The 19,640-nt window shown below is 46.8% G+C and overlaps 1 protein-coding gene across 2 annotated transcripts; it reads right to left on the bottom strand.

Moving 5' to 3' along the window:
- Positions 1-47: 47 nt before the first annotated feature.
- LOC124002715 (zinc finger protein OZF-like) lies at positions 48-14,898 on the bottom strand. 2 transcript variants are annotated; one of them, XM_046310410.1, is made up of 4 exons: positions 14,302-14,898; positions 12,701-12,798; positions 11,962-12,121; positions 48-1,100 (listed from the first exon to the last, which is right to left on the bottom strand). In XM_046310410.1, exons 1-4 carry the CDS (start codon positions 14,627-14,629, stop codon positions 124-126), a joined length of 1,563 nt encoding a protein of 520 aa, XP_046166366.1. In that variant the 5' UTR covers positions 14,630-14,898; the 3' UTR covers positions 48-123. The 2 variants fall into 2 exon arrangements, with proteins under 2 accessions (XP_046166366.1, XP_046166365.1); XM_046310409.1 differs by having other exon boundaries at positions 12,566-12,798; positions 14,302-14,897.
- Between the last annotated feature and the right edge of the window lie 4,742 nt (positions 14,899-19,640).

Consider the following 19,640-nt stretch of genomic DNA (forward strand, 5'->3'; position numbering starts at 1 on the left):
CTTTCCACACTGAGAGCAGTGGTAAGGTGTTTCCCCATGTGTCTGTTACCTCGTGGTCTTTCAGGTTCCCTAACTAGGTAAATATCTTTCCAATATATATTTTTCTCTGCAATGTGGATTCTTTCAAGGCTTCTCCGCGGAGTGTGTCAGCTCATGTTTTTTCAGGTATCTTGACTGTGTGAAACTCTTTGAACACTGGGAACAGGGGTGCGGCTTCTCTTTTATGTGCGTCCACTCGTGTCTTTTCAGGCCCAGTAACTGAATAAAAGTCTTTCCACACAAGGAGCAGTGTAAGGGCATTTCTTCTGTGTGAATTCTCTCGTGTGTTTTCAGGTGCCCCAACCGGGTAAAACTCTTTCCACACTGGGAACAGGGGTGAGGCTTCTCTTTTATGTGTGTCCACTCATGTGTTTTCAGGCCCCATAACTGGATAAAACTCTTTCCACACAGGGAGCAGTGGAAATGCTTCTCTCCTTTGTGTAATATTTTATGTTTTGTCAGGCCCCCTAACTGAGTAAAAGTCTTCCCACACAGGGAGCAGTGGAAGGGCTTTTCTCCTGTGTGAATTCTCTCATGTGCTTTCAGGTGCCCCGACCGGGTAAAACTCTTTCCACAATGTGAGCAGTGGTAGGGCTTTTCTCCTGTGTGAATTCTCTCATGTGTTTTCAGGTGTCTCAACCGGGAAAAACACTTTCCACAAAAGGAACAGTTGAAGGGCTTTTCTCCTGTGTGCATTCTCTCATGTTCCTTCAGGCCCCCTAATTGGGTAAAACTCTTTCCACAATCGGAGCAGCGGAAAGGCTTCTCTCCTCGGTGCCTTCTCTCATCCATTTTCAGCTGCCATAACCGGGCAAAACTCTTTCCGCACTGGGAGCAGTGGAATGGCTTTTCTCCTGTGTGTATCATCTCATGTCGTTTCAGGCAAAATAACATGGCAAAACTCTTTCCGCACTGGGAGCAGTGGAAAGGCTTTTCTCCCGTGTGTATCATCTCGTGCCTTTTCAGGGACCCTAACCGGGAAAAACTCTTTCCACAGTGGGAGCAGTGGTGTTGTCCTGCTGGGTTGGACGTCTCTGGCTCCTCTGAGTCTGTTCTTTCACCTGCCAAAAATAAATAGAGTGTTTATTTAAAAGAGAGACCTGAATGAAATAACTGTCTTCCTATGAAGACAGTCAACTCGTTTTAGTGAAATTACTGGAAGTCTACAGGTGTGTTAGCGGATGCTAGTTAGCATTGGTTATTGTTTTGAACTGTTAGATTTTTTTATTTATTTAACCTTTATTTATAAAGGGTTTTCTCCTTGACATAACATGGGCCAGTAACTGAAAGGTTGCTAGATCGAATCCCCGAGCTGACAAGGCAGTTAACCCACACACCCAAATATTTGTACACTGACTTGCTCTATCGTATGTCCATCCAATGTAGCGATGACATGATTAGCAACATGCCTGGCATTTGAAAATATCATGCATTTGGTTTTACCCGAATTCAGAACTAGCTTTAAAATCATACAGATTCTGTTGTATGGTGTTAAATGCTCTTTGGGCATTTTCAAAAGCTAAAGATAAACTACTACCACTTGAATAAAGAACAGTATCATCTGCATAAAAATGAACATCCGCTGTTTCAATATGATCCCCAATGTTGTTGATATACAAAATGAACATCCGCTGTTCATGAACAGTGGGCCCAAAATAGAACCTTGCGGAACACCTGAGCACAACTCTATGGACTCAACCATCCGCCATTACACCCACCCGCCATTACACATGGTGTACAATTTGATAGGTTATTTATTAACCAATCTAGAGCATGACCAGTAATACCCATATAATTTTTAACCTTTGCACCAACACAGCATGGTCCACGGTGTCAAATGCCTTCAACAAATCAATAAAGACAGACAACAGAATGTAACTTTTTGACAAGAGCACAATGGATGACGTTTAAAACCTTCAATGTTACTGAAACGGTGCTGTGGCCAGAACTAAAACCTGATTCCATTTAAGATGTTGTTTTCTTGGAGGCAGGCCTTCAGCTGCCTACTAAGTAAGGACTCCAGGACCTTTGACAGTACAGACGATTTTGATATGGGTCGATAGCTGTCAAGTAGCGAAGGATCTCCACCATTCAGGAGAGGCAGCACAAAAGCAGATTTCCATAACTTGGGGACTTCCTTAACATTAAGCGTGAGGTTAAAAATACATGTTAAGGGGCCTTCCGGGTGGCGCTGCATCACAGTGCTAGCTGTGCCACCAGAGACTCTGGGTTCGAATCCAGGCTCTGGGTCCATGGGGCGACGCAAAATTGCCCTAGCGTTGTCCGGGTTAGGGAGGGTTTGGCTGGTAGGGATATCCTTGTCTCATCGCGCACTAGTGACTCCTGTGGCGGGCCTGGGCGCAGAGCACGCTAACCAAGGTCGCCAGGTGTACAGTGTTTCCTCCGACACATTGGTGCGGCTGGCTTCCAGGTTGGATGCGCGCTGTGTTGAAGAAGCAGTGCGGCTTGGTTGGGTTGTGTTTCAGGGGGATGCATGGCTTTCAACCTTAGTCTCTCCCGCGCCCGTACGGGAGTTGTAGCGATGAGACAAGATAGTAACTACTAACAATTGGATACCACGAAATTGGAGAGAAAAAGGGGGTAAAATTTAAAACAAATTTAATAAATACATGTTAAGGGGGAGGGAAGTGTACTGTTGGAGCTAGAAACACAAGCATTTAGTTAGATACTACTGCACTGTTGGAGCTAGAAACACAAGCATTTAGTTAGATACTACTGCACTGTTGGAGCAAGAAACACAAGCATTTAGTTAGATACTACTGCACTGTTGGAGCTAGAAACACAAGCATTTAGTTAGATACTACTGCACTGTTGGAGCTAGAAACACAAGCATTTAGTTAGATACTACTGCACTGTTGGAGCTAGAAACACAAGCATTTAGTTAGATACTACTGCACTGTTGGAGCTAGAAACACAAGCATTTAGTTAGATACTACTGCACTGTTGGAGCTAGAAACACAAGCATTTAGTTAGATACTACTGCACTGTTGGAGCTAGAAACACAAGCATTTAGTTAGATACTACTGCACTGTTGGAGCTAGAAACACAAGCATTTAGTTAGATACTACTGCACTGTTGGAGCTAGAAACACAAGCATTTAGTTAGATACTACTGCACTGTTGGAGCTAGAAACACAAGCATTTAGTTAGATACTACTGCACTGTTGGAGCTAGAAACACAAGCATTTAGTTAGATACTACTGCACTGTTGGAGCAAGAAACACAAGCATTTAGTTAATACTACTGCACTGTTGGAGCATTTAGTTAGATACTACTGCTGCACTGTTGGAGCTAGAAACACAAGCATTTAGTTAGATACTACTGCACTGTTGGAGCTAGAAACACAAGCATTTAGTTAGATACTACTGCACTGTTGGAGCTAGAAACACAAGCATTTAGTTAGATACTACTGCACTGTTGGAGCTAGAAACACAAGCATTTAGTTAGATACTACTGCACTGTTGGAGCTAGAAACACAAGCATTTAGTTATTTACTGTTTGATACACAAGCATTTAGTTAGATATTACTGCACTGTTGGAGCTAGAAACACAAGAATTTAGTTAGATACTACTGCACTGTTGGAGCTAGAAACACAAGCATTTAGTTAGATACTACTGCACTGTTGGAGCTAGAAACACAAGCATTTAGTTAGATACTACTGCACTGTTGGAGCTAGAAACACAAGCATTTAGTTAGATACTACTGCACTGTTGGAGCAAGAAACACAAGCATTTCAAACAACATCTGCTAAATATGTGTCTGCAACCAATAACATTTGATTTGACGAACCCTGATTTTATCTTCTATCCCTGTATCCATTTCACTCTTTTCAAAGTTGGGACCCAAAGTTCCTCCACTCATGCCTCCTAAAATAATCCTAAAATAATTGTTCAGCCGGATGCAAGGTAAGACAAATGAGGACTAATGTCTGTATGATCTGTTACATCTGTAGAACCCCTTTAGAACCGAACTTTAAAACCCCATTGGTCCAGCAGGCTGTCTAGGACCCCGTTGGTCCAGCAGGCTGTCTAGGACCCCATTGGTCCAGAAGGCTGTCTAGAACCCCATTGGTCCAGCAGACTGTCTAGGACCCCGTTGGTCCAGCAGGCTGTCTAGGACCCCGTTGGTCCAGCAGGCTGTCTAGGACCCCGTTGGTCCAGCAGGCTGTTTCGAACCCCATTGGTCCAGCAGACTGTTTAGGATCCCATTGGTCCAGAAGGCTGTCTAGAACCCCATTGGTCCAGCAGACTGTTTAGGATCCCATTGGTCCAGCAGGCTGTCTAGGACCCCATTGGTCCAGCAGGCTGTTTAGGATCCCATTGGTCCAGCAGACAGTAATGCGGCGGTAAGATAAAACAGGTCATATACAAAGACCCAGACTTCAAAGTTGAACCACCAGCCCAACATCGCCCCGGGTGACGCCAGACCAACCGCCCAACATCACCCCGGGTGACGCCAGACCAACCGCCCAACATCACCCTGGGGGACACCAGACCAACCGCCCAACATCCCCCTGGGGGACACCAGACCAACCGCCCAACATCCCCCTGGGGGACACCAGACCAACCGCCCAACATCCCCCTGGGGGACACCAGACCAACCTCCCAACATCACCCTGGGTGACACCAGACCAACCTCCCAATATCACCCTGGGTGACACCAGACCAACCTCCCAACATCGCCCCGGGGGACACCAAACCTACCTCCCAACATCACCCTGGGGGACACCAGACCAACCGCCCAACATCACCCTGGGTGACACCAGACCAACCGCCCAACATCACCCTGGGTGACACCAGACCAACCGCCCAACATCACCCTGGGTGACACCAGACCTACCACCCAACATCACCCCGGGTGACGCCAGACCTACCGCCCAACATCACCCTGGGGGACACCAGACCAACCGCCCAACATCACCCCGGGTGACACCAGACCTACCTCCCAACATCGCCCTGGGTGACACCAGACCAACCTCCCAACATCGCCCCGGGGGACACCAGACCTACACCTACCTCCCAACATCCCCCTGGGGGACACCAGACCTACACCTACCACCCAACATCACCCTGGGTGACACCAGACCTACCACCCAACATCACCCCGGGTGACGCCAGACCTACCACCCAACATCACCCCGCCCAGAACATCACCCTGGGGGACACCAGACCAACCGCCCAACATCACCCCGGGTGACACCAGACCTACCTCCCAACATCGCCCTGGGTGACACCAGACCTACCACCCAACATCGCCCCGGGGGACACCAGACCTACACCTACCTCCCAACATTCCCCTGGGGGACACCAGACCAACCTCCCAACATCGCCCCGGGGGACACCAGACCTACACCTACCTCCCAACATCCCCCTGGGGGACACCAGACCTACACCTACCACCCAACATCACCCTGGGTGACACCAGACCTACCACCCAACATCACCCCGGGTGACGCCAGACCTACCGCCCAACATCACCCTGGGGGACACCAGACCAACCGCCCAACATCACCCCGGGTGACACCAGACCTACCTCCCAACATCGCCCTGGGTGACACCAGACCTACCACCCAACATCGCCCCGGGGGACACCAGACCTACACCTACCTCCCAACATTCCCCTGGGGGACACCAGACCAACCTCCCAACATCGCCCCGGGGGACACCAGACCTACACCTACATCCCAACATCCCCCTGGGGGACACCAGACCTACCTCCCAACATCCCCCTGGGGGACACCAGACCTACCCCCCAACATCGCCCTGGGTGACACCAGACCTACCTCCCAACATCCCCCTGGGGGACACCAGACCTACCTCCCAACATTGCCCTGGGGGACACCAGACCTACCTCCCAACATCCCCCTGGGGGACACCAGACCTACCTCCCAACATCCCCCTGGGGGACACCAGACCTACCTCCCAACATCGCCCTGGGTGACACCAGACCTACCTCCCAACATCCCCCTGGGGGACACCAGACCTACCTCCCAACATCCCCCTGGGGGACACCAGACCTACCTCCCAACATTTTCTGGGGGACACCAGACCTACCTCCCAACATCCCCCTGGGGGACACCAGACCTACCTCCCAACATCCCCCCCGGTGGGAAGAAACCTTTAGCCTAATAATGGCAGTTTGATGTTGTAGAATGGCATCAAAAACATGTCATGCAATCATTGGTGGTTGTGTTCAGTGTGAATGCTATGCAGACCATCTGGAGCAGCACCATTCTCTTCCTCAGGGGTGTTTTCATACTGGCACAGTCATTGGCCAGACATCAGACTGAATAGAATAACCTCTAACCCTGGTCAACTCATTAGCATAGACATCAGATTGAATAGAACGGGATTGGAACCTCTAACCCTGGTCAACTCATTAGCATAGACATCAGAATGAATAGAATAACCTCTAACCCTGGTCAACTCATTAGCATAGACATCAGAATGAATAGAATAACCTCTAACCCCGGTCAACTCATTAGCATAGACATCAGGATGAATAGAATAACCTCTAACCCTGGTCAACTCATTAGCATAGACATCAGAATGAATAGAATAACCTCTAACCCCGGTCAACTCATTAGCATAGACATCAGAGTATACACAGAGTACCAGTACTGAGTTGATGTGTAGGGGTACTAGGTAATAACATGGCTGTATACACAGAGTACCAGTACTGAGTTGATGTGTAGGGGTACGGGGTAATGGAGGTAGATATGTACATATAACTAGGAATAAAGTGACAGATGAGAAACAGTAGCAGCAGCGTATGTTGATGTGAGTCAAAGTTCATGCAGATCATCCAGGTAGCCATTTGGTGAACTCTTTATCAGTCTTATGGCTCGGGGGGGCTGTTCAGGGTCCTGTTGGTTCCAGGCTTCACACATCGGCACCTCTTGCCGTACGTGATACGATCATTTCCATGGTAATGTAGAATGTTCATTCAGATGACGGATGTGGCTCATGCAATGGAATGTATTTATTGTAATGTCAGTTGAGTTGATTCAACAAATCAGAGCACAGCCTGATGGGAACACTTCCTGCTTTTAGTCAATGCTTTGCTCCAATGGGTGCACTAACGCAACGGCCGACAGTCCACCCATTATGACATCATCGTCTTGAATGGGAACACCCGTTCTGTCCAATGAGGGGATTTGATTCATCTGGAGCCCAGCGAGGCTTGTTTTACAACCTGGTGAAGTTTTGGAACTGGGCTGCCTCCCAGGTCCCAGTCAGCACATGGAGTAATAAGGAGGATTCTGGGGGAAGATCTCAATTACATAATTACTCCTCACGTCGACTCTGCTCATCTCCTTCTCAAAACACACATTGGATGAGAGACAGAGGACACAAAGAATATGCAATTGGGATCTTCCCTGTTTTACATAAACCCCACAGTTCTCAAACATTGTACCTGGAGATCTACCGTCCAGTAGGTTCTCAAACATTGTACCTGGAGATCTACCGTCCAGTAGGTTCTCAAACATTGTACCTGGAGATCTACCGTCCAGTAGGTTCTTAAACATTGTACCTGGAGATCTACCGTCCTGTAGGTTCTTAAACATTGTACCTGGAGACCAACCGTCCTGTAGGTTCTTAAACATTGTACCTAGAGATCTACCGTCCAGTAGGTTCTTAAACATTGTACCTGGAGATCTACCGTCCTGTAGGTTCTTAAACATTGTACCTTGAGACCTACCGTCCAGTAGGTTCTTAAACATTGTACCTAGAGACACTGACCACAGAACTAATGAGTCTGCTCTACAACAGTGAATACACACTGACCACAGAACTAATGAGCTGCTCTACAACAGTGAATACACTGACCACAGAACTAATGAGCTGCTCTACAACAGTGAATACACTGACCACAGAACTAATGGTTACCAAGAAAGCTAAGGTAACTGAGCTAAACGACTACCGCCCCGTAGCACTCACTTCCGTCATCATGAAGTGCTTTGAGAGACTAGTCAAGGACCATATCACCTCCACCCTACCTGACACCCAAGACCCACTCCAATTTGCTTACCGCCCAAATAGGTCCACAGACGATGCAATCTCAACCACACTGCACACTGCCCTAACCCACCTGGACAAGAGGAATACCTATGTGAGAATGATGTTCATCGACTACAGCTCGGCATTCAACACCATAGTACCCTCCAAGCTCGTCATCAAGCTCAAGACCCTGGGTCTCGACCCCGCCCTGTGCAACTGGGTACTGGACTTCCTGACGGGCCGCCAACCCAGGTGGTGAGGGTAGGCAACAACATCTCCTCCCCGCTGATCCTCAACACGGGGGCCCCACAAGGGTGCGTTCTGAGCCCTCTCCTGTACTCCCTGTTCACCCACGACTGCGTGGCCACGCACGCCTCCAACTCAATCAATCATCAAGTTTGCGGACGACACAACAGTGGTAGGCTTGATTACCAACAACGACGAGACGGCCTACAGGGAGGAGGTGAGGGCCCTCGGTGTGTGGTGTCAGGAAAATAACCTCACACTCAACGTCAACAAAACTAAGGAGATGATTGTGGACTTCAGGAAACAGCAGAGGGAACACCCCCCTATCCACATCGATGGAACAGTAGTGGAGAGGGTAGCTAGTTTTAAGTTCCTCGGCATACACATCACAGACAAACTGAATTGGTCCACTCACACTGACAGCGTCGTGAAGAAGGCGCAGCAGCGCCTCTTCAACCTCAGGAGGCTGAAGAAATTCGGCTTGTCACCAAAAGCACTCACAAACTTCTACAGATGCACAATCGAGAGCATCCTGGCGGGCTGTATCACCGCCTGGTACGGCAACTGCTCCGCCCTCAACCTTAAGGCTCTCCAGAGGGTAGTGAGGACTGCACAACGCATCACCGGGGGCAAACTACCTGCCCTCCAGGACACCTACACCACCCGATGTTACAGGAAGGCCATAAAGATCATCAAGGACATCAACCACCCGAACCACTGCCTGTTCACCTCGCTATCATCCAGAAGGCGAGGTCAGTACAGGTGCATCAAAGCTGGGACCGAGAGACTGAAAAACAGCTTCTATCTCAAGGCCATCAGACTGTTAAACAGCCACCACTAACATTGAGTGGCTGCTGCCAACACACTGTCATTGACACTGACCCAACTCCAGCCACTTTAATAATGAGAATTGATGGGAAATGATGTAAATATATCACTAGCCACTTTAAACAATGCTACCTTATATAATGTTACTTACCCTACATTATTCATCTCATATGCATATGTATATACTGTACTCTACATCATCGACTGCATCCTTATGTAATACATGTATCACTAGCCACTTTAACTATGCCACTTTGTTTACTTTGTCTACACACTCATCTCATATGTATATACTGTACTCGATACCATCTACTGTATAGCCCTGGGTCCCCCCCGCCCTGAACTGGGTACTGGACTTCCTGACGGGCCGCCAACCCAGGTGGTGAGGGTAGGCAACAACATCTCCTCCCCGCTGAACCTCAACACGCTCTGTACCATCACTCATTCATATATCCTTATGTACATATTCCTTATCCCCTTACACTGTGTATAAGACAATAGTTTTGGAATTGTTAGTTAGATTACTTGTTGGTTATCACTGCATTGTCGGAACTAGAAGCACAAGCATTTCGCTACACTCGCATTAACATCTGCTAACCATGTGTATGTGACAAATAAAATTTGATTTGATTTGATAATGAGCTGCTCTACAACAGTGAATACACCCCTACCACAGAACTAATGAGCTGCTCTACAACAGTGAATACACTGACCACAGAACTAATGAGCTGCTCTACAACAGTGAATACACCGACCACAGAACTAATGAGCTGCTCTACAACAGTGAATACACCAACCACAGAACTAATGAGCTGCTCTACAACAGTGAATACACCACCACAGAACTAATGAGCACCGACCACAGAACTGCTGCTACAACAGTGAATACACCGACCACAGAACTAATGAGCTGCTCTACAACAGTGAATACACTGACCACAGAACTAATGAGCTGCTCTACAACAGTGAATACACTACAGAACTAATGAGCTGCTCTACAACAGTGAATACACAACTAATGTGAATACACTGACCACAGAACTAATGAGCTGCTCACAGAACAGTGAATACACTGACCACAGAACTAATGAGCTGCTCTACAACAGTGAATACACCACCACAGAACTGAGCTGCTCTACAACAGTGAATACACTGACCACAGAACTAATGAGCTGCTCTACAACAGTGAATACACAAACTAATGAGCTGCTCTACAACAGTGAATACACCACAGAACTAATGAGCTGCTCTACAACAGTGAATACACTGACCACAGAACTAATGAGCTGCTCTACAACAGTGAATACACTGACCACAGCTAACTAACATGAATGAGCTGCTACAACAGTGAATACACTGACCACAGAACTAATGAGCTGCTCTACAACAGTGAATACACTGACCACAGAACTAATGAGCTGCTCTACAACAGTGAATACACCGACCACAGAACTAATGAGCTGCTCTACAACAGTGAATACACTGACCACAGAACTAATGAGCTGCTCTACAACAGTGAATACACTGACCACAGAACTAATGAGCTGCTCTACAACAGTGAATACACTGACCACAGAACTAATGAGCTGCTCTAGATGAATACTAATGAGCTGCTCTACAACAGTGAATACACTGACCACAGAACTAATGAGCTGCTCTACAACAGTGAATACACTGACCACAGAACTAATGAGCTGCTCTAAACAGTGAATACACTGACCACAGAACTAATGAGCTGCTCTACAACAGTGAATACACTGACCACAGAACTAATGAGCTGCTCTACAACAGTGAATACACTGACCACAGAACTAATGAGCTGCTCTACAACAGTGAATACACTGACCACAGAACTAATGAGCTGCTCTACAACAGTGAATACACTGACCACAGAACTAATGAGCTGCTCTACAACAGTGAATACACTGACCACAGAACTAATGAGCTGCTCTACAACAGTGAATACACTGACCACAGAACTAATGAGCTGCTCTACAACAGTGAATACACTGACCACAGAACTAATGAGCTGCTCTACAACAGTGAATACACTGACCACAGAACTAATGAGCTGCTCTACAACAGTGAATACACCACAGACCACAGAACTAATGAGCTGCTCTACAACAGTGAATACACTGACCACAGAACTAATGAGCTGCTCTACAACAGTGAATACACTGACCACAGAACTGACCACAGAACTAATGAGCTGCTCTACAACAGTGAATACACTGACCACAGAACTAATGAGCTGCTCTACAACAGTGAATACACTACCACAGAACTAATGAGCTGCTCTACAACAGTGAATACACTGACCACAGAACTAAACAGTGAGACCACAGAACTAATGCTCTACAACAGTGAATACACTGACCACAGAACTAATGAGCTGCTCTACAACAGTGAATACACCGACCACAGAACTAATGAGCTGCTCTACAACAGTGAATACACTGACCACAGAACTATTATTAGTAACTAATGAGCTGCTCTACAACAGTGAATACACTGACCACAGAACTAATGAGCTGCTCTACAACAGTGAATACACTGACCACAGAACTGAGCTGCTCTACAACAGTGAATACACTGACCACAGAACTAATGAGCTGCTCTACAACAGTGAATACACTGACCACAGAACTAATGAGCTGCTCTACAACAGTGAATACACTGACCACAGAACTAATGAGCTGCTCTACAACAGTGAATACACTGACCACAGAACTAATGAGCTGCTCTACAACAGTGAATACACTGACCACAGAACTAATGAGCTGCTTGCTATACAACAGTCTCATCCACACACCACTGTTCTTACTTGAATCTGAATCTCCCTCTTCTTCTCCTCTCACAGTTCCACTCAGACCCGGTGTTTTCCTGCAGTCGACCAGCCGCACTGACACCCTCTTCAGACCCCACAGTAAGGCAACAGTGGGAGAGGCACGACCTGGGGACTCTGGGAGAGGGAAAGACATGTCCTGGAAACCACAAAAATAAACAATCAACTTAGGGTGGGAAACACTCTCCTACCTTGATTCCTCTCATTCTCTGGACCTCCTGCTATAAATGTTGTGGAGGAGAAAGTCCAAGAGGAGGAACATCAGATCAGAAACACACCTACCTTGATTCCTAATTCTCTGGACCTCCTGCTATAAATGTTGTGGAGGAGAAAGTCCAAGAGGAGGAACCTCAGATCAGAAACACACCTACCTTGATTCCTCTCATTCTCTGGACCTCCTGCTATAAATGTTGTGGAGGAGAAAGTCCAATCAGAATCATCTGTATTTGCCAAAAACATTTACATATATCAGTATTTGGATGAGCCTCAGATGTTCTCCTCCAATGGATTTATAGGAGGAGGTCCAGGAATTAAGGAAGGAATGTTGAGAACCAGAAACCCTTTGTGACTGGGATGTACTCACACCACTCCCCCTCTGCTCTGGGATGTGGCTCTCTGGAGCCGACTCCGCCTTCAGCCTGTTGCTAGGAAACCAATCCTTGTCTTTCACGTCGCAGTGAATAGCATCGTCATCACCACAAAACTGTCTGGGACTCACGGGTGTCACATTAGATTCTTCCTGTGTCTTTCTGATGTCCTCCTTCACTGTAGAGCTCTGGGAGGGCCAGGAAACTGCATATTGCCTCGTTTTTAGATCTGTAAAAGGGAAGAGAGTTTGACTACCGGTAAAAACATAGGTTATAGCTTGCTCCCTCATCTGATTCCGGTAAAAACATAGGTTATAGCTTGCTCCCTCATCTGATTCCAAACATATCACTTATCATCCTAGGACCTTCGGTCGGAGAGCAATAGTGTAACGGATGTGAAACGGCTAGCTAGTTAGCGGTGATGCGCGCTAAATAGCGTTTCAATCGGTGACGTCACTTGCTCTGAAACCTTGAGGTAGTAGTTCCCCTTTTGCTCTGCAAGGGCCTTGGCTTTTGTGGAGCGATGGGTAACGATGCTTCGTGGGTGACTGTTGTTGATGTGTGCAGAGGGTTCCTGGTTCGCGCCCGGGTATGGGCGAGGGGACGGTCTAAAGTTATAGAGTTACACAAGCGAACTCTGAATACAAACTTAACAAAAAACATAAATCCACTTTTTAAAAAGTACTCTTTTTTTTTAACGAGGTCTGTAGATTGCCCCTTTAAAAGGTGGCGAATCGCATCTCTGCATGTCTGGCAGACATATCAGTGTGGATGACGGATCACCACCTCAAGCTGAACCTCGGCAAGACGGAGCTGCTCTTCCTCCCGGGGAAGGACTGCCCGTTCCATGATCTCGCCATCACGGTTGACAACTCCATTGTGTCCTCCTCCCAGAGCGCTAAGAACCTTGGCGTGATCCTGGACAACACCCTGTCGTTCTCAACTAACATCAAGGCGGTGGCCCGTTCCTGTAGGTTCATGCTCTACAACATCCGCAGAGTACGACCCTGCCTCACACAGGAAGCGGCACAGGTCCTAATCCAGGCACTTGTCATCTCCCGTCTGGATTACTGCAACTCGCTGTTGGCTGGGCTCCCTGCCTGTGCCATTAAACCCCTTCAACTCATCCAGAACGCCGCAGCCCGTCTGGTGTTCAACCTTCCCAAGTTCTCTCACGTCACCCCGCTCCTCCGTTCTCTCCACTGGCTTCCAGTTGAAGCTCGCATCCGCTACAAGACCATGGTGCTTGCCTACGGAGCTGTGAGGGGAACGGCACCTCAGTACCTCCAGGCTCTGATCAGGCCCTACACCCAAACAAGGGCACTGCGTTCATCCACCTCTGGCCTGCTCGCCTCCCTACCACCGAGGAAGTACAGCTCCCGCTCAGCCCAGTCAAAACTGTTCGCTGCTCTGGCCCCCCCAATGGTGGAACAAACTCCCTCACGAAGCCAGGACAGCGGAGTCAATCACCACCTTCCGGAGACACCTGAAACCCCACCTCTTTAAGGAATACCTAGGATAGGATAAGTAATCCCCCCCCCCCCCCCCTCTTTAAGATTTAGATGCACTATTGTAAAGTGACTGTTCCACTGGATGTCATAAGGTGAATGCACCAATTTGTAAGTTGCTCTGGATAAGAGCGTCTGCTAAATGACTTAAATGTAATGTAAATGTAAAACCACACCCTAGTTCAACAACTGCATAGTGTGTCCCCTGTTAAGACAATACTCACTGGTGTTAATCGGATCTTCAGTCTCCTCCTCTTTCACTACAAAAGGTTCTTCTTCTTTCAATGTGATATCCTCCTCTACCTCATCTTTCATTCTGAAAGCTTCTACCTCCTCTTCTTCCACTATGAAAACCTCTATCCCCTCTTCCTCTTTCACTGTGACAGCCTCTATCCCCTCTTCCTCTGTTTTAATTCGACAAGCTTCTTCCGTTCCTATCACTGTAATATCCTCATCTTCTTCTTCTTTTACAACAATGTTCATCCCCATAGCTGCTTTCTCCGTCCAGCAGATCTCCTCTTCATTAGCAGGAGAGTAGCTTAGTGAGCTCATTGTCAGGGATGTTAGCTAGCTAGCTAGCTAGTTAGCATTAGCGACTAGCCTAATACTGGGCTCGGTAACACATTTGCAAATTTAATAACGAGCAAATTACGTTTAAATGAACTAGTAGATACGTTAACAGAACTGTGTTTAAATCACTTGGGGTGTTATTTGTGTAGCTACACGAACATGTTCGACAAGAGTTTCAATGTTTCTCCTTCTTGTCGGCTAACAGGCTACAGAGACGGTTGGTCGTCACTAGTTACCACAGCCTCAAAGTTAAAAAATAATAAATAAATTAATAAAAATAAATTTAAAAAAACACTCATTTCTACTATTTATCTTGTTAAATTTTGATTTCATTCTTAACCTTGACCACATTGTCAACCTTATGCTGAACCCTAAATTAAGACCAAAAAGCAAATGTTCGTTTTCATTATTTTATTTTTTTCGATGTCGTCCATTTTGATATTGTGGCTGTGGTAACTAGTGGAAACCCGTGTGTCCACTGCATTATACGTCACGCGAGAAGCCTGAAATACTCACTTCGTCATCTGCTGCCTGGAGTAACGCAGTTTCTAAAAAAGATTCACTAAATCAAATCAAACACATAGTTATTGGTCACATACACATGGTTAGAAGATGTTAATGGTCACATTCACATGGTTAGCAGATGTTATTGGTCACATACACATGGTTAGCAGATGTTATTGGTCAGATGTTATTGGTCACATACACATGGTTAGCAGATGTTATTGGTCACATACCCATGGTTATCAGATGTTATTGGTCACATACACATGGTTAGCAGATGTTATTGGTCACATACACATGGTTAGCAGATGTTATTGGTCACATACACATGGTTAGCAGATGTTATTGGTCACATACACATGGTTAGCAGATGTTATTGGTCAGATGTTATTGGTCACATACACATGGTTAGCAGATGTTAATGCGAGTGTAGTGAAATGCTTGTGCTTCTAGTTTGGTCAAAAACAGTAATATCTAACAAATAATCGAACAAATTCACAACAACTACCTTTTACACACAAATGTAAGGATTGAAGAAGAATATGTGCATTTAAATATATGGATGAGCGATGGCCGTGTGGCATAGGCAAGATGCAGCAGATGGTATAGAGCAGTATATACATATGAGATGAGTGATGTTGGATATGTAAACATTATTAATGTGCCGTTATTTAAAGTGACCAGTGATACCTTCATTAAGTCCATTTATTAAAGAGGCCAGAGATGGTTGTTGACAGCAGCCCCTCTATGTTAGTGATGGCTGTTTAACAGTCTGATGGCCTTGAGATAGAAGCTGTTTTTCAGCCCCTCTATGTTAGTGATGGCTGTTTAACAGTCTGATGGCCTTGAGATAGAAGCTGTTTTTCAGCCCCTCTATGTTAGTGATGGCTGTTTAGCAGTCTGATGGCTTTGAGATAGAAGCTGTTTTTCAGTCTCTCGGTCCCAGCTTTGATGCACCTTTACTGACCTTTCCTTCTGGATGATAGCTGGGTGAACAGGCAGTGGCTTGGGTGGTTGTTGTGCGTGATGATATTTTTGGCTTCCTGTGACATCGGGTGCTGTAGGTGTCCTGGAGGGCAGATAGTTTGCCTCCGGTGATGCGTTGTGCAGACCACATGAATGAACAGCATTCAAGGTATTCCTCTTGTCCAGATGACACGCGGCTAGGGATGTCGTCTGGGCCAGCAGCCTTGCGAGGGTGAACACGTTGAAATGTTTTACTTACGTTGGCCACGGAGAAGGAGAGCCCACAAGCTCTGGTAGCGGGCCGTGTCAATGGCATTGTATTGTCCTCAAAGCGAGCAAAGAAGTTGTCTGGGAGCAAGACGTCGATGTCCGCGACGGGGCTGGTATTCTTTTTGTAATCCGTGATTGACTGTGATTGACCCCGCCACATACGTCTCGTGTTTGAGCCGTTGAATTGCTACTCTACTTTGTCTCTATACTGACCCTTTGCTTGTTTGGTTGTCTTGCGGAGGGAACAGCTGCACTGTTTGTATTCGGTCACGTTTCCAGTCGCCTTGCCATGATTACAAGTGGTGGTTTGCGCTTTCAGTTTTGCGTGAATGCTGCCATCAATCCAGCTTCTACTTTTATGAATGTGTTATTCAACACATTCATAAAATTATTAAAATTAGTTATTCAATGTGTTTCTATGAACAGGCAGGCAGACAGACAGAGGGACAGACAGACAGACGGACAGACAGGCAGGCAGACAGACAGACACAGGCAGACAGACAGACAGGCAGGCAGGCAGACAGACAGACAGACAGACAGACAGACAGACAGACAGACAGACAGACAGACAGACAGACAGGCAGGCAGACAGACAGACAGACAGACAGAGGGACAGACAGATCAACTGAAATTACATGGATCTATTACTGAACTGTCTGCTGAATGGGAAGAAACTGTTAAGGGTAACCATGGTTACAGACTCCAACAACATACTGCATATAGAACACCATCCTTGATGAGAAAAGCACACAAGCTAATTAAACTCAGCAAAATAAACGTTCTCTCACTGTCAACTGCGTTTTATTTTCAGCAAACGTTAAATATTTATATGAACATAACAAGATTCAACAACTGAGACATAAACTGAACAAGTTCCACAGACATGTGACTAACATAAATGGAATAATGTGTCCTTGAACAAAGGGGGGGTCAAAATCAAAAGTAACAGTCAGTATCTGGTATGGCCACTACTGCAGTCCATCTCCTCCTCATGGACTGCACCAGATTTGCCAGTTCTTTCTGTGAGATGTTACTACACTCTTCCACCAAGGCACCTGCAAGATCCCAGACTTTTCTGGGGGAAATGGCCCTAGCCCTCACCCTCTGATCCAACAGGTCCCAGACGTCCTCAATGGGATTGAGATCCGGGCTCTTCACCTACCATGGCAGAACACTGACATTCCTGTCTTGCAGAAAATCACGCACAGAACAAGCAGTATGGCTGGTGGTATTGACCATGACGGACCCTCCACCTCCAAATCGATCCCACTCCAGAGTACAGGCCTCGGTGTAACACATAGGCGACGTTGTTGCCGGTGATGTCTGGTGAGGACCTGTTTTACAACAGGCCTACAAGCACTCAGTCCAGCCTCTCTCAGCCTATTGCGGACAGTCTGAGCACTGATGGAGGGATTGTGATTTCTGGTGAGGACCTGCCTTTCAACAGGACTACAAGCCCTCAGTCCAGCCTCTCTCAGCCTATTGCGGACAGTCTGAACACTGATGGAGGGATGTTCCTGGTGTAACTCGGGCAGTTGTTGTTGCCATCCTGTACCTGTCCCGCAGGTGTGATGTTCGGATGTACTGATCCTGTGCAGGTGTTGTTACACGTGGTCTGCCACTGCGAGGATGATCAGCTGTCCGTCCTGTCTCCCTGTAGTGCTGTCTGCCCTGGCCACTTCTGCAGTCCTAATAATAATAATATAATAATAATATATGCCATTTAGCAGACGCTTTTATCCAAAGCGACTTACAGTCATGTGTGCATACATTCTACGTATGGGTGGTCCCGGGGATCGAACCCACTACCCTGGCGTTACAAGCGCCATGCTCTACCAACTGAGCTACAGAAGGACCAAAGTCAAACATGCCTAAGTCAAGTTCACGCAGATGAGCAGGGACCCTGGGCATCTTTCTTTTGGTGTTTTTCAGAGTCAGTAGAAAGGTCTCTTTATAGTGTCCTGAGTTTTCATGACTGTGACCTTAATTGCCTACCGTCTGTAAGCTGTTAGTGTCTTAACGACCGTTCCACAGGTGCATGTTCATTAATTGTTTATGGTGCATTGAACAAGCATGGGAAACTGTGTTATTTGGATTTTTACGAATTATCTTTGAAAGACAGGGTCCTAAAAAAGGGCCGTTTCTTTTTTTGCTGTGTTTACATGATGTACTGTTACACCGTGTAGGAGCAGTTTAGACCTACTCAGTACTGTTACACCGTGTAGGAGCAGTTTGGACCTACTCAGTACTGGTACACCGTGTAGGAGCAGTTTGGACCTACTCAGTACTGTTACACCGTGTAGGACCAGTTTGGACCTACTCAGTACTGTTACACCGTGTAGGACCAGTTTGGACCTACTCAGTACTGTTACACCGTGTAGGAGCAGTTTGGACCTACTCAGTACTGTTACACCGTGTAGGACCAGTTTGAACCTACTCAGTACTGTTACACCGTGTAGGAGCAGTTTGGACCTACTCAGTACTGTTACAGTGTAGGAGCAGTTTGGACCTACTCAGTACTGGTACACCGTGTAGGAGCAGTTTGGACCTACTCAGTACTGTTACACCGTGTAGGAGCAGTTTGGACCTACTCAGTACTGTTACACCGTGTAGGAGCAGTTTGGACCTACTCAGTACTGTTACACCGTGTAGGAGCAGTTTGGACCTCAGTACTGTTACACCGTGTAGGAGCAGTTTGGACCTACTCAGTACTGTTACACCGTGTAGGAGCAGTTTGGACCTACTCAGTACTGTTACACCGTGTAGGAGCCTACTCAGTACTGTTACACCGTGTAGGAGCAGTTTGGACCTACTCAGTACTGTTACACCGTGTAGGAGCAGTTTGGACCTACTCAGTACTGTTACACCGTGTAGGAGCAGTTTGAACCTACTCAGTACTGTTACACCGTGTAGGAGCAGTTTGAACCTACTCAGTACTGTTACACCGTGTAGGAGCAGTTTGGACCTACTCAGTACTGTTACACCGTGTAGGAGCAGTTTGGACCTACTCAGTACTGGTACACCGTGTAGGAGCAGTTTGAACCTACTCAGTACTGTTACACCGTGTAGGAGCAGTTTGAACCTACTCAGTACTGTTACACCGTGTAGGAGCAGTTTGGACCTACTCAGTACTGGTACACCGTGTAGGAGCAGTTTGAACCTACTCAGTACTGTTACACCGTGTAGGACCAGTTTGGACTGCTTATATATATATACGTAATGAAATAAATGAAACCCTACTTTATGTCTCAAA

The sequence above is a fragment of the Oncorhynchus gorbuscha genome, linkage group LG18, assembly GCF_021184085.1.
Source record: "Oncorhynchus gorbuscha isolate QuinsamMale2020 ecotype Even-year linkage group LG18, OgorEven_v1.0, whole genome shotgun sequence".
Classification (NCBI taxonomy): Eukaryota; Metazoa; Chordata; class Actinopteri; order Salmoniformes; family Salmonidae; genus Oncorhynchus; species Oncorhynchus gorbuscha.

Coding starts and splice junctions, on each gene's coding strand:
- LOC124002715 (XM_046310409.1), bottom strand. CDS start 14,629: ATGAGCTCACTAAGCTACTCTCCTGCTAATGAAGAGGAGATCTGCTGG. Junction 12,799..14,301: donor TGAAGATCCGATTAACACCA/GTGAGTATTGTC, acceptor TCCCTTTTACAG/ATCTAAAAACGAGGCAATAT. Junction 1,101..11,961: donor AGAGGGAGATTCAGATTCAA/GTAAGAACAGTG, acceptor TATTTTTGGCAG/GTGAAAGAACAGACTCAGAG.